At 26.6% G+C, this 25,788-nt stretch overlaps 5 protein-coding genes and 1 pseudogene across 11 annotated transcripts; 4 read left to right on the plus strand and 2 right to left on the minus strand.

The window, feature by feature from the left end:
* Nucleotides 1–99: 99 nt before the first annotated feature.
* LOC112590922 (high mobility group protein 20A-like) lies at nucleotides 100–3,706 on the minus strand. Of its 2 annotated transcripts, none has more exons than XM_025334540.1 (7): nucleotides 3,398–3,704; nucleotides 3,198–3,317; nucleotides 3,010–3,134; nucleotides 2,785–2,919; nucleotides 2,258–2,354; nucleotides 1,985–2,200; nucleotides 100–328 (listed from the first exon to the last, which is right to left on the minus strand). In XM_025334540.1, exons 1-7 carry the CDS (start codon nucleotides 3,435–3,437, stop codon nucleotides 183–185), a joined length of 879 nt encoding a protein of 292 aa, XP_025190325.1. In that variant the 5' UTR covers nucleotides 3,438–3,704; the 3' UTR covers nucleotides 100–182. The 2 variants fall into 2 exon arrangements, with proteins under 2 accessions (XP_025190325.1, XP_025190332.1); XM_025334547.1 differs by lacking the exon at nucleotides 100–328 and adding an exon at nucleotides 505–607 and having other exon boundaries at nucleotides 3,398–3,706.
* Nucleotides 3,707–3,980: 274 nt separating this feature from the next.
* Nucleotides 3,981–6,164, plus strand: LOC112596486 (transmembrane protein 35A). Its single transcript, XM_025342550.1, has 3 exons — nucleotides 3,981–4,346; nucleotides 5,669–5,807; nucleotides 5,899–6,164. The coding sequence occupies exons 1-3, from the start codon at nucleotides 4,236–4,238 to the stop codon at nucleotides 6,105–6,107; spliced, it is 459 nt and encodes a 152-aa protein (XP_025198335.1). The 5' UTR covers nucleotides 3,981–4,235; the 3' UTR covers nucleotides 6,108–6,164.
* A 214-nt stretch (nucleotides 6,165–6,378) lies between these two features.
* Nucleotides 6,379–8,344, minus strand: LOC112601618 (vacuolar protein sorting-associated protein VTA1 homolog). The gene is made up of 5 exons (XM_025349730.1): nucleotides 7,919–8,344; nucleotides 7,638–7,860; nucleotides 7,302–7,576; nucleotides 6,764–6,871; nucleotides 6,379–6,615 (listed from the first exon to the last, which is right to left on the minus strand). Exons 1-5 carry the CDS (start codon nucleotides 8,019–8,021, stop codon nucleotides 6,467–6,469), a joined length of 858 nt encoding a protein of 285 aa, XP_025205515.1. The 5' UTR covers nucleotides 8,022–8,344; the 3' UTR covers nucleotides 6,379–6,466.
* A 311-nt stretch (nucleotides 8,345–8,655) lies between these two features.
* LOC112600827 (protein FAM76A) lies at nucleotides 8,656–10,485 on the plus strand. The gene is made up of 6 exons (XM_025348528.1): nucleotides 8,656–8,873; nucleotides 8,958–9,022; nucleotides 9,250–9,463; nucleotides 9,527–9,639; nucleotides 9,725–9,950; nucleotides 10,012–10,485. The coding sequence occupies exons 1-6, from the start codon at nucleotides 8,778–8,780 to the stop codon at nucleotides 10,234–10,236; spliced, it is 939 nt and encodes a 312-aa protein (XP_025204313.1). The 5' UTR covers nucleotides 8,656–8,777; the 3' UTR covers nucleotides 10,237–10,485.
* Nucleotides 10,158–15,463, plus strand: LOC112597301 (popeye domain-containing protein 3-like). Of its 6 annotated transcripts, none has more exons than XM_025345974.1 (8): nucleotides 10,158–10,246; nucleotides 11,615–11,743; nucleotides 11,933–12,114; nucleotides 12,381–12,617; nucleotides 12,681–12,833; nucleotides 12,894–13,044; nucleotides 15,118–15,299; nucleotides 15,401–15,462. In XM_025345974.1, the coding sequence occupies exons 2-7, from the start codon at nucleotides 11,650–11,652 to the stop codon at nucleotides 15,279–15,281; spliced, it is 981 nt and encodes a 326-aa protein (XP_025201759.1). In that variant the 5' UTR covers nucleotides 10,158–10,246; nucleotides 11,615–11,649; the 3' UTR covers nucleotides 15,282–15,299; nucleotides 15,401–15,462. The 6 variants fall into 6 exon arrangements, with proteins under 6 accessions (XP_025201759.1, XP_025199453.1, XP_025203223.1 ...); XM_025343668.1 differs by lacking the exon at nucleotides 10,158–10,246 and adding an exon at nucleotides 11,122–11,485 and having other exon boundaries at nucleotides 15,401–15,463; XM_025347438.1 differs by lacking the exons at nucleotides 10,158–10,246; nucleotides 15,401–15,462 and adding exons at nucleotides 11,122–11,485; nucleotides 14,217–14,268 and having other exon boundaries at nucleotides 15,118–15,161.
* A 4,607-nt stretch (nucleotides 15,464–20,070) lies between these two features.
* LOC112598358 overlaps nucleotides 20,071–25,788 on the plus strand; it is a 16,914-nt pseudogene continuing 11,196 nt past the window's right edge.

Below are 25,788 nucleotides of genomic sequence, written 5' to 3' on the forward strand. Positions count from 1 at the left end.
ACAAGAAATTAGTATACTAAATTTTATTTTCATAATTTATTTAAAATAAACAATAATTTAAAATTTAAAACAATATCTTAGTTTTTAGGGTATAGGCATATCACGTTAAATAATATTATTAAACATAATCAGTTCATTTATGAGTTATGACTTATAAATTGATTGTTTAAAATATACTTTATTTAACATTGAGAAAAATCCAGATTAGAAATAGCTTTTTTTATATTTGCAACCCACAAAGGATCAGTAGTAGTATTAGTAGTTAGCAGTGTGACTAAATTAACCATGAATGTGTCAATAGTCTCGACAGTAGGTGGCTCAATGTCATCTAAAAAATAAAAATAATAAACAAGATTATTGATTAAATAAGATATTATTTGACTATTTTGAATCATTTTTAATCTATATTAATTTAAAACTATACATACAAAATTGCTAACACAAAGATGATTAATCTAATTTTTGAGTACCATTATATAATATAAATATTGATATTATACTTGCACTGTGGGAGTGTTATACTACGGGCAGTTAGAAACTTTAGACAGCCGATCCTTTGACAACTCCCAATTAATTATTATTCATTTTGCACATTTGACAAGGAAAACTAAAATAATTTAGATACAATTTGTCATTCTTAGATGATCTAAATAAAGTGCACATTTGTTTTTTCAGACTATTAATAAAAGTTGAATAGTACAGAGAAGATAATTTAATAATTTAAAAAAAAATAACATAGAATTAAGTAAGCATTAGACATAGTTTTGTCCCATTTCATTTGTCTTGATGTGAATTATATTAAATTTGAAATAAATGATTTAATTATATAATGTTAAAAAAACTACAGAATTTTTCTTAAAGCATCCCTCTTACTTGAAAATATTTTAAAATTAATACATTTACTCATTTCACTTGGAATTTTGTTTCAAAAAAAAAAAAATCATCAAATTACAGAACACAAATAAAATATTTCACAACATTTATAAATTATGATTAGGTGTTCATGTTAAAAAATTGTATTACCTCATAATTTTATCAATATCATACACAAAATTTGAGAATAATAATTTTAATAATAAATGTACTTAATAGTGCACTATTTTTTTATAAATAAAATCAATTTGATGTTGATTACAAATATGCTATATGAAGTGTGCATAAATAAGTAGTTCAATTATTACAGCAGTTTGAAGTTTTTATTTTATTAGTATGCATTGTTGTGTGGGAGTCACATCTATATATATATATAAGGTATATTATAATATATCAAACTTCTCTAAATTCAACATTGTCTTAATTAAGATTACCAACTCAAACACTTTAACTTTTTTGTCTTCACGTTTTATTTAATTTTACAATTTATATGTTGCTTTGGTTACAGTAAAATATTGAGTCATTTAAGCAAAACTAATTCTTATTCCCAATTATTTACCCTCTCCTTACCATCCTTTAGTATATAAGATTATTATAAGAAACTTGCATTATCCTACCTTAAACAACAATATATTATTATTGCTCTTGCTAAATTAGATCATTAGTTTAACACATATAAAACATTAAAAATAAATATAAACAAATACCTTCTTCTATAAGATAATAATGATATTTATGATATCACATGGCAATTCAACACTAAAGAAGTATAGAAAAAATCAAATAGTTTAAAATCAGAGATAGTCACATAAATTATTTAAATTTTTAGAGGTGAAAAAACAATCTACATTTTAGTTCATATAAATAAAAAACTGTGGAAGTGTTATACTACGGGCAGTTAAAACTTTAGACAGCCGATCCTTTGACAACTCCCATTTATAATTAATTTTGCACAAGTGACAAGGCAAACTAAAATAATTTAGATGCAATTTGTCATTCTTCGATGATCTAAAGATTGTGCATATTCAATTTTATCATTTTTATGAATAAATTAATTATTAAAATAATAGTAAAATAAAGAATAGATTTAATTTTAATTTGAAATAGTTACCTGGGAAAGTAATGTCAGAAAAACTATCTAAAAGTATAGACCGTAATTTAATCAAATACTGTTCGTATTTTGAACATCCTGCTTTGAGTTTTTCAGTGTTAGCCATTAATTTGATTATTCCATTATTCATGTTTCCAATATGTTTATCTAAGACAGATACTTCTTGTTCTTGATCTGTTACCGTTTTACGAAGGTACCTTAGTTCACTTTCTCTCGCTGTAAATAAAAAATAATAATAAATTTAAAATAAATACAAATAAAACAAATACTAACCTTTATTGAAATTCAAGAATTCTTCCGTGTATATAGGAATATCATAAACTGTATTACTATTATCAGTAGATGGTTTTTCTTTTTCTAATTTATGATCCTAAATAGAACAAATACACAGATAATAACTATTAGCAATTAATTTTTAATTTTATAAAATTATAATTAAATTTGGTAATTGTAGTATATATTTTTCACTGAACTACTTTTATTCAAAGCTCAGAAAAAATATAGAAAACTTAACCTTTTTTTTTATTTATTATTATGTAATTATTAATACTGAAAATTAAAATTATTATTTCAAGTTCTATTAATTACTTAAAATAAAGAATTTAAATGACAAATTAATGAACAAGTTTTTTGAATTCAACATATAAAAAAATTCAACTAAAAGAAGCTTTTTGAGATATTTTACTGTATATTTATATGTATATAATAAATGTGGACTAAGATGTCAAAAATATTATACTAGGTAATATTAACATGTAGACTAATTGTAAAATTAATATAGTTAAATATATTATACTAACTTCTTGGATTGGGGTTTTCACTTTCTTTTTTTTCAATTTTCGTTGAATAAAATTGTTGTATGCATCAGTCTTTTTATAAGCATCTAATTCTTCAACATACTTTCTTCGTTCTTGTTCGGCGGCTAAAAGATAATGCTAAAATAATTATAAATAATATATTTGTATAGAAGAATAATTTAACTTCTTCTTTTTTGATGATTAATATTATAATATAAAGCAAATTACTTGTTTTTTATCAGCTGGCAATTGGTTCCATTCAGTAGCTAGCATTTTGGTAATTTCAGCAAATGGTAGATTTGGATTTTCAGATCGGAATTGTTCACGTCTATCATTTAAAAATCGTATATACCCTGTACATAGACAGATAATCTATCAATTAGTAGTAACTACAAGAAAATGTATTTATTATTTACCAGAATGTGGAGGTCTTGGTGCTGTTTTGTCACGTAAACACTTTTTACGTTTTTTACCCTTTATATTATTTTTATCAACTTTTTTAGGCATGCAATTTTCAATGATATCGTCATCTTGACCTACGACATTTAAAAATGGATAATATAACCATTGAATAGAACATACCTATAATTGAAATATAAGTGATAAACATAAATACCTGATTTGTCCATTGATCCAATATTTTCAGATTCGGTCATTGTAATTAATCAAGCTCGCTCTTTAACTTGAAAAGATTAAGCTTAAAAGCAAATGGTTTTCAACATTGATTGTTCTGACAAAGTTCTAAACAACAAAGGATAGTAAACATTAACAATTGTGATATCTTTAAAGTATTGATTTTCACAGGGTTTGAGAAGCGCAATCGCAAAATGATGGGATAATGCCATAGTGATACTATGCACTGGAAAATTGGAAATTCTAGAAATGTTGCCGGTCATGTGGATACACTACATAAGCAAAACGTTCAGTATCTGCCAAACCACGATTATCCAGTATCTACACTCCACATAGGTCATAATATTATTTTGTGTCAACAGTGTACCCAACCTTAACCACCGGAGTACATGTAAAACATTTTAATTTTCAATGTTTAAAATAATATAAATTTTGTCCAATTGTTATGCAATATTTAATATTATGTTGTTCAGTGGTTTAATATTTAACATTCGATATTTTCAATCATCACATTTTACTCCACAAAAAGTTGTGTTTTTGTATTTATTGCTTATTAATTAATTATTATAAAATACCTATATACATTTTATTGTGAAATTCGAACCCTAATGTTTAAGATATTCAAAAGTTGATCTTTGATTAGGACACACTGCGAAACATATTTCTTTTTGCGGTAAACTGTAAAGCGCTAAAGCGTAGGAGGAGTCCCTGTGGCTTGTGGATCGTTTTGACAAACTAAATTTCTATCCCATTAGATTTAAACTCGTTTTAGTAGCTGCAGTGTAGTAATTTTGAAATAGTAGATAATCATAAATTCAAATATGGGATCAATAGTTCTAAAGAGTCTTTCGGTTCTACTTGGTATTTTTTTCCTATTTGTAGGTACTCTGAAAATGAGTCCTGTCATCAGTAAAGAGCTGCACAAGGATCTTGTAAGAAATAATTTATGTCAATAAATAGTTATTGCTATTATTAGGTATAATATTATCTATAACAATATGATAAGTGTAATGTGTTTATCAAGGTTTAAAACTGTATGTTGATTGGTATGAATACTTATTTTTTATTCATTTCAATTGAATATTTTTTGCACATTTACATAATTTCTAAGACTGTTATAATCGCTTAAAAACTATAAACCTCTATTTAATAGAGTTAATGATGATTTTTTAACGTTAGAACATTTAATAAAAACATTTGTTTTTATAAAACAAGGCATACAGATATTACAAAAATTAAATTTTTAAATGTAATTATAAATATTTATTTTAATTTTCAAAAACAGTGTAATTTATTTCAATTTAAAAATGTTATACAAATTATTTAATTTCAGTTGAGATTAGAACAATTTAATTTCTAACTTCAGTGAATTTGAATTTAAATTGATTTTTCCTTAATCTGTAAGTAACTTTATATTATCTTATTTAAAATTTTAATAATTGTTTATAATTTAATCAAAATTCAAATAACGCCAAAAGTTCATATTATTATCTTGTATAAATAATTGAAAAATTAAATGGTCAGACAGAAATTATAAATAGTATAAGGTACCTACCTGTTTTAATTTTTTTGAAAAATGAATTAAACTTTTCACTTTTTAATGAATACACCTACATTTTATAATTTTGTTTAATTTTATATGATATTGGTTTATTGTAATTTTTAAAAGAAATTAATTTTTTAACACTACCTAATTGGTTGTTTTGATTCAAATAATTGAGTTAATAAAAATGGAAATTTATTTTTATAAATATAAATTTTGTGTAGTGTTTTTGATGAATCTATTTGTGGTAAAATGTACTGATTGGCAATATGCCCACGTATGAATTTAAAATATTTGGCACTAGCGTAAATGTGTTTAAAGATTCTACCAAAATACGTAACTATTTATCAATAGTTTATATGAAGAGATTTTAAAATATATTTTTATGAATTAATAATCATTATGTAACTGTTAAAATAATTTATATTTATTCTCGAGAAGTAGAAGATATCTCTATAATAATTGGTAAAATATTTAGGATAAAAATTAATTTTTTTTTAGGATAGAAAAAAATAATTTATTGCTCTTCTTTTTATTCATAAAATTAATAATTGAATGATTTGTGTAAAATATATATTACACATTTTCAGTTATATTAATCCAGTTATGATTTTTATTAATTTTATATATAATAGAGTAATTCACCAATTTATTTATATTAATTATAATCAATAATTATAATAATTTATCTAAAAATGTAATTTTTTTCAGCGAAAGGATTATGTTAAATATGCCAAAGTGTTTCCATTATCTAAAACGATAGATTTTAAAGTGCCAGCCAAATGGTATAGAAGAGCTGTTGGTGGAACTGAAGTATTAAGTGGTGTTTGCTTGGCATTTGTTCCTTATAGTAAGTATTTAACTATAATATCAACTATTCTTAACTCATTTACACGTTTTTATGAATATTCTAATTGTTATGGTACATTTTTAAATTTAAGGAAATGTTAAACAAGGGGCGAATATAACTCTTTTGATGTCACATTTATTGGCTGTTTATACACACTATGCAGCCAAAGATAAATTTGAACGGATGGCTCCGGCATTAGTGTTTTTATTCATGTTAGCTGGACGATTGGTTATTGATTATCAATTGAGGCGCAAAGAACTGGCTGAAATTGCTGAACCTAAAGCTCAAAAACAAGAATAGAAAAATAATAACTTTTCCCAAACTTAGCTCTTTTTTATTAAAATTTTTGCACATTTATTATTGTAAGGTTTTTTTAACTAAAGCTTGGGAAACACAACCCCTGTTCCATCCCTCCATAATATGATAACAAATTTTTGTGTTCATTCATTCTAGTCATTTATTTTAGTACCTATGTAAATAATTTATGTGTAGGTGTAAAATAATTTTTACATAGTTTTTTTTGTTGTTTGTTTTTTCTTTTTTTGATCAATTTGAAGTCATGTACATTAAAAATAAAAATAATAATAATAATATTAATTTAAAACAATGTATACATTTTTTGAACACTATTTTAATAATTAGTAAGTAATATCTAATAACTATGAATCTTCACCAGTTGTTAGTAACTTCAGAGCTTTTTGTAAATTAGCAATGGATTCAGAGACATCATCATAGGTTAATGCACTAGCAGCAAACTTGCAATATTTTTGCGCTTTAGTAATTTGTGACGGTGATAGTTGTATTCCATCTAAAATGTAAAATAATTTTTATTTGTTTGAAATAATAACCACACCTCACCCAATCTAAAATATACCAATGTTATTAGATTTTTTTGGAAATAAAATATTACTTATTAACTAAGTTTTTATACAAAAAGTAATTTAAGAAAACTATACCTCTGAGTACAACTGGTCTTTCCGATATGGTTGGCTGTATTTCTGTTGGACTAATTGTGGACATATTTGATATTTTTTGATACTCATTAGGAGTCGATGGAGAATAATCTGAAATTATAATATACTGAATAATTTTTTTTTTTTGTTATCAAAAAATACATATTATTTCAAAATGTTTTAAAAAAACATTTTTCGCATAAATTCAACATGAAATAACATTTTTTTTAAAAATCATTGTTAGGTTAATGGCAACTATTTTTTAATTCATATTCTGAAGTAGAATATTTTTTGGAGTATTTTAATACATTAATATCTGAATTTGGGAGAGTATATGAGTTATAATTATTCAATTTAAACTTCAAATACTTATAACAGTTATAACTTATAACTTATAAGCTACTCGTTCAAATTTAGATTTTTATGTAACAAAATACTTTATATGTATTTAAAATGTATTATTTTGAGTTAAGCAGGGAATTATATGTTGACTTTGTGATTCCTCACATCTGCTCAGTATTAATTTAAATATTAAATTAACCTTCATATGTATGTGGAGTAGGAGTAACAGGAACAGGATTAATTGTTGGTTGTTGAATATCTTCACTTTGGTTTGGAAAGTTGAAACCAATTTGTCCACTTTCTGTTACTGGTGGTCCAGGTGTAGGAGTTTCACCATTTTTCATGCAATTATGAATGTATGTAGCCTTCCATTTTGCATATTTTTGAGTGTTTGTGATCTCTTCAGAAACATCTCCAAATACGCTTAAAACATCCATAAGCAGACCAGCAGTGAAAAATAATTTAACTATATTCCTAATCAAAACAAAAACATAACATTTAGAAAAAAATAGATGGTATAAATAAATTATATTACTTATTATAATTTGCCTGACGATCCATTCCGTCAGCAAAATTAAACAACTTTACTGCATAATTTTCTATATGTGCTTGAGCAGCAGTCTCATTAGTGATCATATCATTATCTTTTAAATTATTTTTTTGTTTTTCCAACCAATCCATTAGAGACACTAAAAATATTTTCGCATCTTTTGATGATTTATCCAGTGTCAATGCAGTTTGTAGAGCATATAGCCGACCTAAATCAATACAATTACAAACATGCTCAAAGGGATTTATCGATGTCAAATAACTCACACCAATAACTGATTACTGGATCTTTAGAATCGTGTTCCGAAGCAATTTTTAGATGATGTTGAATCTTCTTCAGAGTTTCCGGGCACTCGGGAATTTGTGCCATCCTATCTAAATGATCTAGTTTTCTCTTACTGAATTTAATAAACAAAATGGAATGACATTATTGTGTTTAAACAATAAAAATTAAAAATAATCTTTCTTGGTCACGCGAATAATGTTTTCAATTTACGATCAAGAATCGAATGTTCAATAATAATAATAATAAGTAATTACGAATAACGACCAAGGAAAACGCTATGCGGGAATAAGACACTTAATAACAATATTGTAGACATTACTCATCATACATTCATACATGAGACCGAGTACTGAGTCAGACGACTCGTAGAATGTTGATAACTCTATGGTTCTGTAGAGTGTAGAGACATTCAACCATATTCAACCTATAAAGGAAATAGGTCTATGCATTCAAGATTGATACATGAAAAACTACGAAAAACAAAATGTGTGATACGATATCAATATGACGTGAACTGCAATTTACTTGATTCTAAGATCGTTGGCTACACCGATTTTATCGTTTTGATTGGTTGGCGCGTTGTATCGGTATCACGATCCGAAGCTTATTTTTTTTTTTTATGGATACCTAGTCGTCTGTAGTTAAATTGGCTGTTGTCTGTTCTCATTTCTCAAACACATTGCAAACTTACAGTTTGTCAATTTTTGTTTATTTTATCTACGTACACAAATAATATAAAGGCATTGTGTTTGAATTATTTATTTTGTAATACGCAAACAAGTAACTAAACTTTTTATTCGTCGTTATTACCTTACATTTTACAAATAGTTTAATTTCGATATGAGTAATAATAATAAATCAGCGTTATTTGCTTGCTCGAAGTGTTTCAAACGGTACCCGTATGAAGATTTGTCGTCTGGGCAACAGCTCTGTAAAGTATGTAGATTAATTGAATTTTTTAGTCTCATATTAGCCATTAGGTGACCCACCAACATTTACATATTATGTTATATATTTTAGGAATGTCGTGGATCATATCCTGTAGTCAAGTGTACTTATTGTCGGTCCGAATTCCAACAGACTGAGTAAGTAGTGAGACAAAATAATCTTATTATTAAAAATTTAATTTATCTCGTGGACCCATTAAAAATAAAACAAATTACTTAATTTTATAGGCATATAAATTTTACTATGAATAGTTATTAAACTATAGTTAATAGGTACTAAGTACACATTTAGCTACCTATTATATTTGTGTGTATGTTTCAAAAACTTAAATTCAATACTTATAATTGATTTTCATATTTTTTAGTAAATCAAACACAAGTACAATTTGTAAAAAATGTGAACAATTTGTTACTCAATATGGTAGACCAACAGCATGTAGTTACTGCAACATAATAGCTGCATTCATTGGCCAAAAATGTCAACGATGTGCAAATTCTGAACGAAAATATGGGCCACCTGTAACTTGTGATCAATGCAAACAAAATTGTGCATTTAATAGAAAAGACATGGACTGTGAAGTAAGAATTTAAATTGTTATATTTTATTATGCATTTATTTATTATGATTTATTTTTATTTCAGTTGCTTGATGGAAAAGTATTATGTTGGTTATGTACTTTATCATTTAAACGAGCTTTAGCAAAAACAAAAAAAACTGATGCTGAAATGAAATTATTAGTAAAGAAACGTGATGGGTTAGTATCTTAGTTGAACACTTTTAACCTATGTTGCATTAAAAAGTGTCAAGTTTTATACAAATTATTAATTAATAATTTTCAGGTCAAAAAATAGGAAAACTAAACATGCCAATGTAATGAAAGTAATTGATGATAGTGGTCCAGATTTTGCTTTTCCCCCACCTTCAAAAATGCATCGAAATTCTCATAGGCATGTTGATGTAAATTCAGATAACGTAGTGGTTATTACTGATCTTAAAGAACAAATAGCCATGTTACAAAAACAATCTAATCAAAAGAGTTGTCAACTATTAAACAAAGAAAAATTTGTAAGAGATATTAATATTTGTTTTGTATCTATATTCTAGTAATTTAAAATGTATTTATTAGATTACCGAATTGAAGGCCAAACATTTTACAACAGAAAATGAATTGCGCACTAAAATGAATTCAGATAAAAAGGAGTATAGTAGAGAAGTAGAAATGTTACATAGTAAAATCAAGTGTTTGCAGAAAGAAGTTGCCACTTTATCCAAAAGTGGTGGTAAACGTGGTGTTCATCTTCGTAAAGAACATGATAGTGGTAGTGGTACTGATAGTCCATCTGTTTCATAATTTTAGTGTTGTAAGTACTACCAAGTTCATATTATATTTGGTATGTACTTTGTGATTTATTTAGTGATATACAATTTTTTTAATTTAATCATTGTATAGATATAATACATTTATGTAATCTATATAATTCTAACCTATTTTCAAAGTAACTGATTAGTTTATTATAAATTAATCATATTTCAATTTTGTTTGAATACATTTTCCTTTTACTCTACATTTAATAATTGCTCATCTAAAATACTGTTACTAAGTAGTTACTATATTATAAAAAAATAACATTTATATGTATATGATTTTCTCTACATTTTTTTTTTATTTTAAAATTATTAATCATAATTATTTTTTTACATTATGAATGTTTTTTTTAAATTTTAAGTTATTTTGATGGTAAACAATTTGGAAACCTTAAAATTATCTACTTATCTATGTTTACAGCTGGGAACAATTTAATAAAAGATTTTTTTTTTTTACATATATATATATATAAATGTATAAATTTATTTGTTTGTGTATTATCTGTCGCCAAATGAACATAAAATAGATTTCCATAATTTTATGATTTTTAATTTATCCATATGTGTAAATGTTTTTTAATTAAATTGTTCTAGAACAATATTTGTAATAATAAAAAAAAAATTGTGATTTAAAAATAATATATATTTATATAGTTTTTATTATCTAAAATTGCAAGTAGTATTTTTTCGGCATCTTTAAAATTTATTTTAGTAAATACAGGTATTTATCTTATTATATTTTGATATAATATTATAATATTTACATCTATTTAATTAAAATAGATATTCACATATTTGTAAGATAAGTGTATATTCTATTCCTATAAAAAAACTTTACTGTTAAGTTATAATTACTATTTTACAACAATTAACTTATAATGAAATAAAAGTTATATTAAAATAAAAACATTGTATAACTTTGCAACCCTTCTTGCAACCCTGCATGATAAGAGAAAAATCAATATCTGTAATCTGTTGAATTATTATCTTTACAACTAGCATATTATAGACACTGGGCGTCTGGGCATTGCATTTAAAACTGATTCTTATACTATTATTAAAACAGTAAATGTTTTTTTTTTAAACTACAATAATTATCTAATTTGTGTTTAGTTAATTAAATAAGCTTTTTTTCATCATGGCTTCTTTTGGTTTTGGTCTCAGCGAAATAATTAATATACCATCAGTTTTTAATGAAAATAGTACTAATACTACTTCATTTACTGAGCATGCAGGTAAATTAAGCAATGTATACAATCCTTTCTTAAGTTTGACATTATTGAGAGCATTTTGGACAATCTATATATTCATCTATTGAGTAAAATATATAATGTCTAAAAAATGTTCAATCTTTTTCTATGTAGTTTGGTGTATTGATTGGCGACCATCACAACATTGGATGTTTCAGATAGCTAATGCTCTATTCTTTGTATCATATTCAGTGCCAACTAGCTATTATGGTATATTGTTTATGCACTCAACTTTAATTGCAGGTATAGTCTAAAAACAAAAAATAAAGTAATAAAGGTGTATCAATGTTATTTTATTATGCACAATTAAAAAAATAAAAACAAAATATATAGAAACCAAATTGATGTTTTGTTGGCACCTACTTATTTAACTTATTAGCAAATAAAAATTACATAAATATTTTATCAATAAATTCTTAATTTTGGTTTTAGGTTTTCTTATACTCATTACTTGGGCATGGAGAATAGTGTGTGCGCCCGATTTGTTCACTTGGAATTTATGTTTTCTTTTTATAAATATTCTACAGCTAATTTATCTTATTTATCAAAGAAGACCGATTAATTTTAATCCTGAACTTGAACAAATTTATCGTAGTATGTTCAAGCCTTTCAAGGTAAATTATTATCAGTTAATATACTTTATTCTATTTAAGAATTAATCATCTTTCACGTGAAAAATTATCAAAGAAAAACATCTAGACCTCAGTATTTTTAACAGCTTTACTAATGAATGTACAAATCAAGATCACTTTTAGTCCATCGCCCATTTTATTTTTAAATAGAATAGAGTATAACAATATTATGTATTCGCATATATAGGTATATTTTATTATACATGTGGTGTATTATTACCGATTTTACATTATCACTATTTATATAGATTACTAGAATTCAATTCAAGAAATTAGTGAGTGAACAATTTGCTCAAATTGTTACGTTACATATAGGTGAGGCTTATGCTATGCAAAATATCACAAAAACTGATCGACTTGGACTACTTATGTCCGGAAAAGCAAATGTTCTCCAAGATCATCAACTTTTACATCCTATAGGACCATGCGAGTTTTTGGATTCTCCAGAATTTGAGAGTAGAGGCTCCTCTGAAGACAAATTTAAAGTAGATTATATCTATTTTTTTTTTTTAAATAGGATTCTTTATTAATATTTACTTTTGTTTTAGGTTTCTGTAATTGCAGCGACAACATGTCGATATATATATTGGCAAAGATCAGCATTAGAATATTTGTTTGTCAAAGAAACATACTTAGCCACTGTGTTGGCTACTTTAATTGCTAAAGATATAACCATTAAACTTTATTCTATGAATAATAAAGTAGAACAATTAATGTTTAATAAAAACTGCTAAATTAATATTTTTTTTTTCATTTTTTAGATTATGACAGAAAAAGGATCATATTTAGATATCAGGTTACCAAGTATTACTCCAGCTTTAGCATCAAAAGAATGTAAACCACCAATTGTGAAAACATTAAAAAAACTAGCTGTGGTCTCATCACATTGTCCAAAATCACCTATACCAGCTGGTAAATGTATTTCATGAATTTTTAATTTGTGTTTTTGCATTCAGTTAAATTTATTTACCTAGGTACCTATACTTTGCAATTGTTTAGTTATTGAATATTTATGAGTGTTATTTTAAAGTAAAAAGTTAATTATTTTTGCCACGCATAAAATTAATTTACCAACTATAGTGGAAAAGACACTTTGTTGTAGAATAACAATTTGTCAGGATAGTGGAAAACATTTATACCAAAGTTTGTATTCTGTATACTTTAACTTCAATTGAGCTGTACACTTTTACTGATAATTTAATTTATTTTCAAGATAATATAATTAAAGTACCAATTTACAAAAAAATTTGGAATTTAAAAATTCTTGAGTAATTTTTTTGAATTTTTTTTTTTTTTTGCATACTTTATTGGGCCTTTAGGTTTCAATATGTAGATACTAGAAATCAAAAGAAATTAACTATAAAAACATAAGTTTATAGTAATTATTTTAGAAGTAATATTATAAAATTGGACAGATATGAGGTAACTATATGTCTATATTGACTATAGGGTGTAGGTAACTCTAGGTAATAGACAAATAATTGTGATATTAAAATAGTTTTATAAAATATTATTTTAATAAAATTTATTGTACATAATATAATGATGTTAATTATTTGTTATGTTTTTGTTTAATAAGTATATGACAAATGTAAATAAATTGAATGGTTTTAAATATTAATTATATCTATAATAATTAATAATTATTTTGAGTAGGTACCTCCATGTACCTAACTTTATTCCTTTAAAATTAATCTTATAGATTATTTGTTACTAAACTAATAATCCCAAACAGTATACATATTAATTATTATAGTACTAATATCAATTATGGAGGTAAAAATCACTATACATATTAAATTAGTAACCATAAACCAAGTTAGATTTTAGATAATATCCATATTAATTATTAGCTAATAGGCATTATTTATTAGTATTTATATTAAAGAAATTTATTTAGCAAATGTCTACTAATATTATTTTAATAAAACCTTGTACTCCATAGGTAATTATCTATTAATTGCAAACAATTTTATTTCTCTAAAATAATGTGTGTAATATACTTAAGTTTTAGGTATATATTTTTTAACTTTTTTAAAGTATATTTTATAGGAAAAGTTATTAATATTAAGTTGTTACTATAGCTGGTTTTTAAGGTGTTATAGCAACTTGGCTGGCTGTTTTCTAGTGCGTGAGGTACTTATCTAAAAGTAAAACATTATTTTATTAGTTGGTCAGTATTTTTTAACCTGAATTTCTAGCTTGTGCACCTGACATAAGTTGTTTTAATTTAACTTACAATTCCTGCAAGTGTTTATGGTGTGTTTGTTGAGTATGTATTTTGCAGTTTTAACAAATTGTAAAATTTTATGTTATTTTATATTTTGCATGTATAAATGTATTTTGCACTCATATTTCTGTATTTTTGATTTATATAATGTTTTTGTTTCTGTAAAATATTATGTTTTTAATTTTACAAGTATAGTAAATTATCGATCAAACTGTACATGATAGAGATGAGGTTATCATCGAGTGGTTAATTTTATTATTAAGTATCTTTGTACATTATTTTATACTGTCCTAAATTCCCAACGAGAATTTAAATATTCATATTACATGTGATCTAAATAGATACGTAAATTTATGTTTTCAAATTATTTTAACCCATAGAATATAATATTATTAGAATTTATTCAGCGATCGTCGCACTGCTATCTACTATTTAGTGTACACGAGTACAAAAAAATAATTATATGTCACATGTTAAGTTAGAAATATGAAAAAAATCTAAATTTGTTACAATACCTACTTAGTTAGATTTTATTTAATTAGACCTAATTTATGTACCTTTAAATACATTAATATTAACAATTTGAAAGCAGTATGTTGCATAATATAATAATCCAATAGGTACTTTAATTTTTCAGTTTCATAGTAATTTGAATTATTTTAATATTAAAAATTATTTTAATTGATATACCTATTTGGGTATTTTGATTAATACAAATGGAAATTGTTAGGCTTGGTTTTATTTATTTTTACCAGTGAAAATTACCAAGTGCGATGCATTGATTATGGATAAATGCCAAACGACCAATGGAAAATTCAATCGAATGAACTTGGCCAATGAAATGGGTAACACAGGAGTAGAAAATTGGCTTGAAAAAACTTCAAAATACCATAGTTTGGAAATGGCAGATGATGAATAAATTTCAACTCTATTATCAGTTATTATTTTACAATTTATTTATTGTTAACATAAATAAATGTTTGCTTCAAAAATAAATTTATATCATTTTTATTTTTTATTTTTTTTGTTTATTCTTAGGGTAGATATACGCATGCAATGTCAATACTCGATATATTATACATATCTACAATTTTTCTAAAAAACAATACCTACTTAATGTTTGTATAATTACATTGTATTAACATACAAAAGTGTGTTAAATAATTTTTAAACTTTAGGTGAAATAAAAAATTAAGGACTCGCCTACTTAAATTGTAGATTCTTATGTCCTATAAATAACTATTTTACAGTAATAAAAAAAAAAACAAAATGGTTGTATTTTGTATTTTTAAAATTAATAATACACCCATCTTAAACACGAGATAATAGCCTCTAAAAACTTTTGGCACGCAACTGAGTAGATGTGTTATTGGCTATTGCATTAATAACTAGCATAATATTTTACTTATAATTTATACTTACGTCAGTTAGTGATTTATATAACTACCTACTGTGAATGCTAATAACTATAAACTACCATACCGGGATTGTTGGTTATTCAGCGAAATTTTTTCTATACCTAATACTCATCTGTCAACGTCAACGCACTCTATATAAAATATATTTTGTTTTTGGCGGAGCTGTGAAAAAAAAAACAATGATACACTTTTTATTTGGTACGCTTAAAGAAAAGTAAATAAATCATTGTCGATTCTTCAATTGAAAATAATACAATACAATATATTTATAAATATATTTTTTTAAACATAGTATTTGGAAAATCAAAAGCATCAACTATTTCCTAGACTTTAGGAGTCAGAAGTGGATTTAACAGAAAAAAAAATGTTAAACATTGCCGTAGAAATTTATTTTGATGATATTTTAGGCCAGCTAACTTGATAACATTAAACATTTTTAAAATGTACGAGTATAAAGTAAATAGAGTGTTTAGCTTTTGACTCTGGGCAAAAGAAAAAAAGTACGACAAAAATGTCATTAATTGTTTGGAAAAACTAAAAAGTTAATTGTTTATTAAGTTTAAAAAATAAAATAGATTAAAACTGTATTGTTGGTATCTACTATATATTATAATTACTAATAACTTTTAATATTTATTAACTTTTTCAAGTACAATTTCCAATATTCCTTGTTATTAATGTTTTATTTCATACTGCATTTATATTGTATCTATACTTGATTTACTTGTGATGTAAGTACTTACTCAAAAAATTTTTCAATACTTAATCAATGTAATTAACTTTTTTTAAAAAATTTTTTTAGCCATTTTTTTTTTTTCAAGACATCGTTATTGATAAATAACTTAGAAGTGATTATCAATAGTAATATAATACAGTTTGAATTAATTTTATATTAGTTTTTGATACTTGATAAAGAATACATTTTTCAAACATAATGTATTTTTACTCTCTTTTTTTCTAGAATTTTAGTAAAGTTAGTAGACATTTTGTGATGGTGACACTTGAAACACCGCTGTAGGTAAGTATTTTTCTAATGAGAGCAACAAGTTGTTCAATTGTTGGATACTCATAGTTTTCGAAACAATACGTTGTCTACGAGTAGGTGCCATATGTTCCTTAAGAAGAGTTTTTGTAATGATGATGCACGTGTTGGTTTTTTATCGGGCACGAAGTTCGCTGATGTTCAAAAATAGTCTCAGAAGAATAATGTGATAGTTTATTAAGTATATATAATTATTTAATCGAGCATCTTTTATTATTACTAAACTTTCCATCGCATACTTGTAACATAGTTTATAAAAAACGTTTCATTTCGTTCATTAAAATAATGAATACAGCTATTGAAATCGAGAACCTTAGTATTTAATCTTATGGAGAGAGAAAGTTCAAATGAGATCAGATGATAAAAGAAAATTGTCAAATATACCGACGTCGTTAATTTAGCATTAAATCCTATTTGCAACATACATTAATACAACTCAAATGAAGTAACTGAAATCTGTTATATTTTTATATTTTAAAATATAAATTTTAATGATATACATTTTTAATGAGAAATGGAATAAAAAATAATTACTGAAATCTTGGCTGTTTTGGACAACGCCAGGTAAAAACTAAACAAGAGGGCACTAAATAAAACATAGCAACAGGGTGATTATTGAAAAACGATATCATTATTTCAATAATAACTAATATAGTTAAAAATATGTTTTTACAATATAATAACATCAAGATAATATTATTTAAAAATAAAACCGACAATTTTTTTAAAATATAAATGAGAAATATAATTTTTCATGCAAAAGTTATCAATAAACGTAAAAATGTGCACATTTTATTTTCATTTTCCAAAAAAGATACAAATTATTAACATATAAAATTAATGAAAATTAGGTATAAAAATAGTCAAAATAGAACACAAATACTTTCAATATAAAAGAAAAAAATTTAAAAATGATTATTTTTAAAAGCAGTTATATAAAAAAAAATCACAATACCTAATAAATTAAAATTAAAATATACGGGTATTTCTTCTCAAAATTTAAAATATACTAAAGAAATAAAACATATATCCTAATACCTGAAATATTCTCAAATACTCTCATGGGACGTTTAATTTTTATACAAGCATGCAGATGGATTTTGGAATGTAAAAATAAGAGGGCTAGGTAAAATAAAATATCAAATACTCGTATATGCAAGCAATAATTATAGAGTTAAAATCAACACTAAATTTAAAGCAAAATTTTTTTAAATTCATTAAATTGGTCTTAACAAATTGTTGATCTTATATCATATATTTTAATTGTATCAATGATAGAAATATTCGGTTAGCACTAACTATGGTGACTGATGTAATATTTGTAATAATGTTTTTATTATTGAAAACAGTTTATTGTCATATTTTAATCACTGTATCTTGGTTTAATAGTTTGATAATTGTACTATTTATTTTTCTAGATAATACTTCAGATCTTATTTTAATTTCTTAACCAGAATAATATTTACGATTTTATCGCTGCCTTAAGTATTAAGTATACTTGCTTCAATATACTTTTCAATATCTAATACATATTTATATGTGATGGAATTAAATCTTCTGACTTCACTGAGGTTTTCGTTTTATTTTGTTTTAAGTTCGTACACCAAATAATTTATTGATTAAATGTAAAAAAAAAAAAAAATAGTTATTTCGTTATATTTTAAAGGATTAGATTATTGTTTCAATATTAGATCATATAAAAAGAGGTGTTCTTATTTTTTCATTAACTAGAGCTGTCTTATCAGAAAAAATTTATAAATAGTTTTCAAACTCAGCTAGAGAATCGTCACTAATATTTTCAATAGCATGAAAAAGAGCTTTTGATTGTTCCAAATTTGGGATTTGTAATGTTAAACTTAACATTTTAATAAAATAAAAAGGTTCACCACAAAGTCTACAGCTCTACAGGTGTCAAAAAATGGATAATTAAAAACCCTTAGTGCCTATAATGGAGGGGGAATAAGGAAAAGGAATTAAGCTTTCTTAGCATCCCCTTGTATTCCCCCTGAATTTTATTCGATCGAAAATTCCCATCTGACGGTATCGAATGATATGAGCCTCTATCTTGCTTTATATTATTACACGTGATTAGTACTTACACCACTAAGACGCGCGTATACAAGTAAAAAACATGGTATCAATATATTATACCAACAAATGACATGATATCAATATATTATACCAAAAAATGACATATTAAAATTATAATACATAGCGCCCGGTGGAGTAGCGAGTCGCGTGACGTCACTGTGAAGTCATCATCAGCCAGTAGGCCGTCTGCGGGGTGCGCGCGTCGGTCCGGACCCGCTGGAAAATCGATGCGATCTGACGCGATATCGTAGGTAGGTACATGTACATGAAAAATACGACATAAACATGGTAGTTCATGCGAGCGGACTGCAGTTACGTACATATAGATTGGTAGAACGCTATTATTATGGTATGGAGTAAACGTATCTATTTATTTATCATGTAAAAAGAAAATCGGCAGAAACGATTTTGATTTACCTCTAAATTCTAACAAAAAGAGACTAATTAAAATCGATTAATAGTTTTTATATTTTAAAGACTTTTAGAAAATGATGGTTAAGTGCTTGTTGTTGAGAGGGGTGATGACGACGTCGAAATCGATTCATGATTAATGCACTGTTCAATACGACATGTATTATGTTCATTCGCTGACAATATTATCAATTGACAATCTACGATCAATTATTTTTTTGAAAAAATAAAATATATCATTAACTATTATTGTATTATTTATAGGTTTTTCTTTATGAATAAATGATTATATGAAGATGATAGTATTAAAACGCAGGACTATTTTATAAAAATGGGACAAAAGGCGTGCAGTTTGAAGAAATGTCTAGACAACAATAAACGTTGAACAACAAAATATGACGATTACGTTTTAGACAAGCCACTTAATATCGGGTAAAATTTTAGTAAAAATGTTTTAACACAATGACCAATACAGCGTTATTAAAATATTATTTTATGATGCGTTTTAGGCATTGTACCGATATCTATCGTAAAATCTTAAAAACACTTATCAAGTATTTCGACATTTCAAAAATAGTTGATTTTTCCAGACTTATTTTAAACCAATAAATACTTTTATAATGACTACATAAATTGGACACGATTTCAACGGGAAAATAATTCGGAACTGATTACAAATACATATATAGTAATTAGACGATAAACATATAATATGGAGTTGATCTATATTTAGTTTTATACATTTCGTTCTGAATGTTTTACTCGGAATTTTTATCCAAAGTGTGTTAGTACGATGCTATACAGCCTGTAGCGTGCGTTGCAGTGGGTGCCGTCTCATCCGCACGGCGGCCTAACCCGCGAAGCGCGCCACCATATAATATTATCACGCCGACGATGACGATGTTACGGGCGAGCAGTGTTTGATCGAGTACTGCACAGCAGTCACCGTCGCCGTTCGCGTCCCCAAAGTTTAATCTGATCCACCGCGCTCGCTCTCTCTCTCTCTCTGCGACTGAATTATTGAATCATATCATCCGGTCGCGGATATCCTCCAACACTGATTACCATCGTTGTGTTGTACGCGTGTGTTTGTTGTACTCGCTGACTTGCGGTCGGCCTACGATATGACAAAACTCGATAAAGACCAACGACGATGACGATGTCGTCGCGTCAACCGAGAATTCGCGGTCTTCATTTCGCCGGCAATAAGTTAGTTACATAGATTAATATTTGCGTTTAGTACGAGATAAATATACAACGATAGTCAATAATGTTAAATCGAGTCAAAATTATGTCTCATACGTGCGGACCATTGATTTTTAAATGTGTGGTATGTACATTACGATTACTATTATTATTATTATTATTATTATTTTAAAATCAATGGTGAGACGTGCCGCTAATTATTTATTCATGATATCAATAACGATGTATCAGAATTGTATAACCAATGCGCCGTATTACATTACATGATATCTGTTGCTAGTCAAAATAAATAGTAATAGAATAAGTAGTATGTTGTAAAAATATAATGATATTCATAAAGTCTAATGTTACATAATTATTCTGTCGTAAAAACTATGATTAGATAACAGAGTTCATTGAAATATGTGATATTGAATTTTATTCTCATCAGATTTATTATGCACTAGAGTATAATGATAAACTGTCAATTTTAAATAAATTATTTTGTTACTATGTTGGCTTAATAAAACACTGCCGTATAAAACTTTGACCTTATTTTTGTTGTTTTATTCAACTATATATTCGTGTATAGACTCAATTTCGATACTATAATTTGCGTGATAATTCGTAATTGACTAAAGCAGACACGCGCAGTTGAAAGTTATTTTAGAAAAGTGCAAACGAAGAGTACTTAAAAAATAGGTTTATTAAACAAAATAAAATTCAACATTGGTTTATGAATTAACATTTATGTAAAATTATCTGAATTAGTAAAATAGAGCGTCAATCTTTTTTTTTAATCAAAATTATACTTTACTTTATACTTATACTTTAGCAAAATAAATGCAAATTTTTAATATTATCATGAGTAATTGGAAATCTGTAGGTTATTGTTCAAAATTTCTTCATTGATTCTAATAAAAATTGAGATATTATATAATATGAGTGAGAACGGAGATTATTCATCCATATTCTCTGAGGCATAGATTATTAAAAATGAAGCAGCGAGTGTGTGGTAAAAATAAATAAATATTATTCACATTTTTTGTAATCAACTTATCAACGATATATATAGATAAGTCCGAAATTTTATACTCATATTCTTACTGCTATATTGACCTAACGGAATAACGTATAGCTGTATATAATAAATTAGTACGAGACTATATTATAACTGAAAATAAGCGATACTTAGCTTCGCATTTTGTTTTTAATGATGACCTTAATAATAGCGTCGTAAAAATCCGACCTTTTCAAAATGTCGACAAAACCCGAGAAAAATACTTCATTGTCTTCATTATAACTTACTTATGCCCCCAAAATAACTATGATTAATAGAAATAAAAAATATACATTTTAAATATTATTATCGGTACATTATAGATCGAAATTAATTATACTGATACTTTTTCAATATATAGATAAACACTAACATTTAATAGGTAGTCAAAAAATACACCACACCCTGCAGTAGTAAAATTATTTTACATTTTTTGTAACTGTCGCTTATCACGAATGTTTACGATATTTTCAAATTAAATGTGAATTAATTTGTAAATATAATCGCGATAACTTTTTTTCAGTGTATAGTTTCAATTTATTAAATACTATTATTAGTTTTCTTAAATTTATTGAAATAAAATATAATAATGTGTATGCAGTATATAGGTACAATAATTACTTATAAATATATTATTTTTTTGTTTAATATCACCTTTAAGAAAAGTAATAATACTAGAATTATTAATTTTTAGAGAGGTTTTTTGCAGGTAATAGGATTCAATAGCTAGTAAATTAATTTTATAATAATCGAAAATAAATAACTTCATAGATACTTTAATTTTTTATCCAATATTTATGTTTATATTAGCATTTTTTAAACTTGATATACAAATTTTTAGCCTATTTTTGAGCTTTATAAACATTATAATATTGAAACAATATTGAAGTATTCAACTTTAAAAAAAATATATTTATGATAAAATTGCTTTTGAGTTAAAATGTTTGAACATTTAATATAAGATTTCTTGAACGGTTTTTTTACAATAATAAAAATATCAAAAAACATGGACACTATTTTTTTTTCATATAATTGTTTATAGCAAGATTTGTTGAATGAAAAAAATCGTATACGTATATACATTTCTTTAGTGTATTTTTATGTATAGATAGTCTTTTAAACCATTTTGTTTTAATTGTTGAAGGAAATTAGACATTAGAAATTCATTCCTTTCAACTTTTTTTTTATGTCTGCATTGCGGTACAATCAAAATTAAGAGTTTAATATTTCGGTAGGATGATCATACGACATCCATTAAAATGATCTCCTCATTAGTTTGGTTAAAAATAAAAAATACGTGTAAAAATAGGAAAAGGTATAAAATAAATAAAAAAATATTGAAAACTGGAATATTTACGCTTTTGACAAAATTAATTTTATTTTTATTTTGTTGCTATTAAAAAATTAATAATCATTAATCATGGTATAAATTTGAAATATTTACTTAAATATAATATTTTTAAAGCAGTTTTCTAGACATGATATAATTTTCAAAATCATAATTTGCTTTTAAATATAAGCATTTGAAATTTAGCAATTTTTTAGTTAAAAAAAAAAAATTAATACGTTTGACAAAAACACTAAAAATAATTGTAAATGTTTATTAATTGTATAACACACTTTAGTTTCCAATGATAGTAATTAATTGTATATAGTACATTGAAACTATTATAATAACAGTAAGTTATACCTATCGTACCGAGTGTTTTTGTCTAAACAATACAATTGTGCAATTTGAATACATACGTATATATATAAAGATCCAAGTACAGTTAGAACTATCCGAAAACGATTTAATCATTATTTTGGAAGAGCAAATACAATTAAAATACATTTGTTTTATATTATAATGTTTATTAATTATATACGAACAAGTAATAAATCTGCAGTATTTATTTATCCCGGACTTGTATATAAAAACAGCTACTCCTTCAATTAATCGTTGTTGTATCTCATTTATTTTATCTCTCACCACTAAACCTGCGGTTATTTTTAAGAAATTATATTATATGATGTATGATAAAAAATGGTCGGAACGTTCACTCGTGCAGCGTTTTTAATTCGGTAAAGATGTCATTTACATTCATATTTCAACATTAGTGTCGTACACCTCAGCTAATTCTATCGTTCATATTTTTGAATGAAAACATTTGTTTTTTTTTCTGTGTTTTTCTTTAGAAACCACGACGAACGCGCATGCAACGAGAATAGGAGATGCAATGCTTCGGCTGCAGGCGATACCGGAACGACGACAATAACAACAAAACAGTAACAACAGCAACTACAACGGATTGCATCGTTATGAGATGAACGGCGTCGGCGACAAGTCGCGTACTCGCACGTTGTATGGTTTTGACGGCGTTGTACGATACACGCGGTGCACTGCAGCAGTTACGTCGCGGGGCTTTTGAGTGAGTGCCGCCGCGGCTACAGCAGGACGTCCGGTCGGCCACCCGGTGGTGATGGGGCATCACAACCGCAACATCACCGCGGTCGAGTCGCCAATCAACGCGTACGCACCACCATCACCACCACCACCACCACCGACTGCAGCACGGCGTCGTTCGTCGCCGGCCGTCACCACTCAGCGGGGCGTGATCGGCACCACCGCCGTGGCCGGCTGCCGCCTGCAGCACAACGCCAACAGCAGTAGCGACGGCTACGGCGTCCGCGGCGCCACCAATTGCACGGGCGCAACCGGCGCGGTGACAGCCGCGATGCACAACGGCACGGCCGCGCCGGACCGGTCGGCCAGCGACTACTATTACTATTACGCGCACGACAACGCCACCGAGACGGCCCAGCTGTTCTTCCCGCTCAACGGCACCGCGGCCGGCGGGTCGGCGGCGCCGTTCGAGAATCGCACTGCAATTGATACCTCGCCCAGCAGAGCCTGTCTCAGCTCCAACATATGTTTTCCGACTGCATTCATCGTTCTAGAGTTACAAGCTCAGCGTGTGTCACCGAGGTAATTATCGCCGCTTTGTCTAACCCTCCCCGTCTCAAAAGTCCGGTGTCAGTAACGTCTGAGAGTCCCGTTGCAAGGTATTATAGGTTGTTTGAACAACTATAAGTTCATTTTTATTTTTAAAACACAAAAATTAAACGAAAATTGACATATTATCAGTTGTCCAGAAGGTACATACCTAGTATTATTGTTAATTGTCTGGTAAACACCGATTATAATTTGAATTACCGCGTGTTAACAAACCCCTGAGGTTGACCGATCGTATTGCTAAACTATTTTGTTGTGTACTGTGAGGTTTTAATATTACGCCGTAAAAATAACTTATTAGTCATATATATATTAGTAGGCTTTTCGGTACAATCAAAATGGCTTATTTTTGATAATCTTAACCGTCTCATAATTTATTATTATTCTAAAACCATTATTTCTTTCTAGTAATACAATATAATATTCTTGAAAAATAAATGTTTTCTATTATCAACAGTTTAACAGTTTTAACTTCTATATCTAAATATATATTGTTTTCTACGATATACTAGTGAGATACATGGTGTAGATACGTATATTATATTATACTATTGTGATTCGCGGTTATCATTCTATTGTACAGTATATCCAAAAGTCTCATGTCGACCCCTTAAAATCTTTATGGAAAATCATATATTTAAATCGCTTTTTACAGTAATAAATATGGAAATTTGATAGAATGGCATAAAATATTTATTTATTTATTTATTTATTTTTAATTAGAAAATATCCGCATCTTTATGATTTAAGAATTTTAATCGTTTAAGATCAACCATTTTGCTTGAAACATTTTTAAACAGTTAAAAATAAAATAAAATCTGCAAATGTTAACACTGTTGAAGCTAATATCTTTGAGAATTTCCATCTACATAAAATCAATTGTTTCACATTTCAATAATAAAATCTATTTTAGAACATGATATCTACTTTTACATACGTAATAAAGCGTATTGATTGATAGAAATAATCATATGCACTTTTATCGTTTCTGAACAAGCGAAACTGGTTACCTATTTTGGAATATTTTAATTATCGTGAAGTGAACCTAGTTACGAAATTGGACATATAATCTTACAGTTATAATAATGTGTATTAAATTTATAATAATAAACATACGCTATCGCAATTTTGTTAATTATTATTAAAATTATTATTTTGTATTCTTTTATCGCTATTACTTTACATTAGTGTCATAGCAACATGCAACTGAACGAAGCAATACCA

The sequence above is a fragment of the Melanaphis sacchari genome, unplaced genomic scaffold, assembly GCF_002803265.2.
Source record: "Melanaphis sacchari strain LSU unplaced genomic scaffold, SCAv2.0 Contig0_pilon_pilon, whole genome shotgun sequence".
In the NCBI taxonomy this organism is placed as follows: domain Eukaryota; kingdom Metazoa; phylum Arthropoda; class Insecta; order Hemiptera; family Aphididae; genus Melanaphis; species Melanaphis sacchari.

Excerpts from the sequence above, each read along its gene's own strand:
- LOC112590922 (XM_025334540.1), bottom strand. The coding sequence starts at position 3,437 with ATGACCGAATCTGAAAATATTGGATCAATGGACAAATCAG. Across the intron at positions 2,920-3,009 it reads TGCCAGCTGATAAAAAACAA|CATTATCTTTTAGCCGCCGA; the intron begins GTAATTTGCTTT and ends TAATTATTTTAG. Across the intron at positions 2,355-2,784 it reads TGAAAACCCCAATCCAAGAA|GATCATAAATTAGAAAAAGA; the intron begins GTTAGTATAATA and ends TGTTCTATTTAG.
- LOC112596486 (XM_025342550.1), top strand. The coding sequence starts at position 4,236 with ATGGGATCAATAGTTCTAAAGAGTCTTTCGGTTCTACTTGGTATTTTT. Across the intron at positions 4,347-5,668 it reads AAGAGCTGCACAAGGATCTT|CGAAAGGATTATGTTAAATA; the intron begins GTAAGAAATAAT and ends AATTTTTTTCAG. Across the intron at positions 5,808-5,898 it reads CTTGGCATTTGTTCCTTATA|GAAATGTTAAACAAGGGGCG; the intron begins GTAAGTATTTAA and ends TTTAAATTTAAG.
- LOC112601618 (XM_025349730.1), bottom strand. The coding sequence starts at position 8,021 with ATGGCACAAATTCCCGAGTGCCCGGAAACTCTGAAGAAGATTCAACAT. Across the intron at positions 6,872-7,301 it reads TACTCCACATACATATGAAG|ATTATTCTCCATCGACTCCT; the intron begins GTTAATTTAATA and ends TTATAATTTCAG. Across the intron at positions 6,616-6,763 it reads AAGACCAGTTGTACTCAGAG|ATGGAATACAACTATCACCG; the intron begins GTATAGTTTTCT and ends TTTACATTTTAG.
- LOC112600827 (XM_025348528.1), top strand. The coding sequence starts at position 8,778 with ATGAGTAATAATAATAAATCAGCGTTATTTGCTTGCTCGAAGTGTTTC. Across the intron at positions 8,874-8,957 it reads CTGGGCAACAGCTCTGTAAA|GAATGTCGTGGATCATATCC; the intron begins GTATGTAGATTA and ends TATATATTTTAG. Across the intron at positions 9,464-9,526 it reads GAAAAGACATGGACTGTGAA|TTGCTTGATGGAAAAGTATT; the intron begins GTAAGAATTTAA and ends TTTTTATTTCAG.
- LOC112597301 (XM_025343668.1), top strand. The coding sequence starts at position 11,389 with ATGGCTTCTTTTGGTTTTGGTCTCAGCGAAATAATTAATATACCATCA. Across the intron at positions 11,744-11,932 it reads GCACTCAACTTTAATTGCAG|GTTTTCTTATACTCATTACT; the intron begins GTATAGTCTAAA and ends TTTTGGTTTTAG. Across the intron at positions 12,834-12,893 it reads TTTATTCTATGAATAATAAA|ATTATGACAGAAAAAGGATC; the intron begins GTAGAACAATTA and ends TTCATTTTTTAG.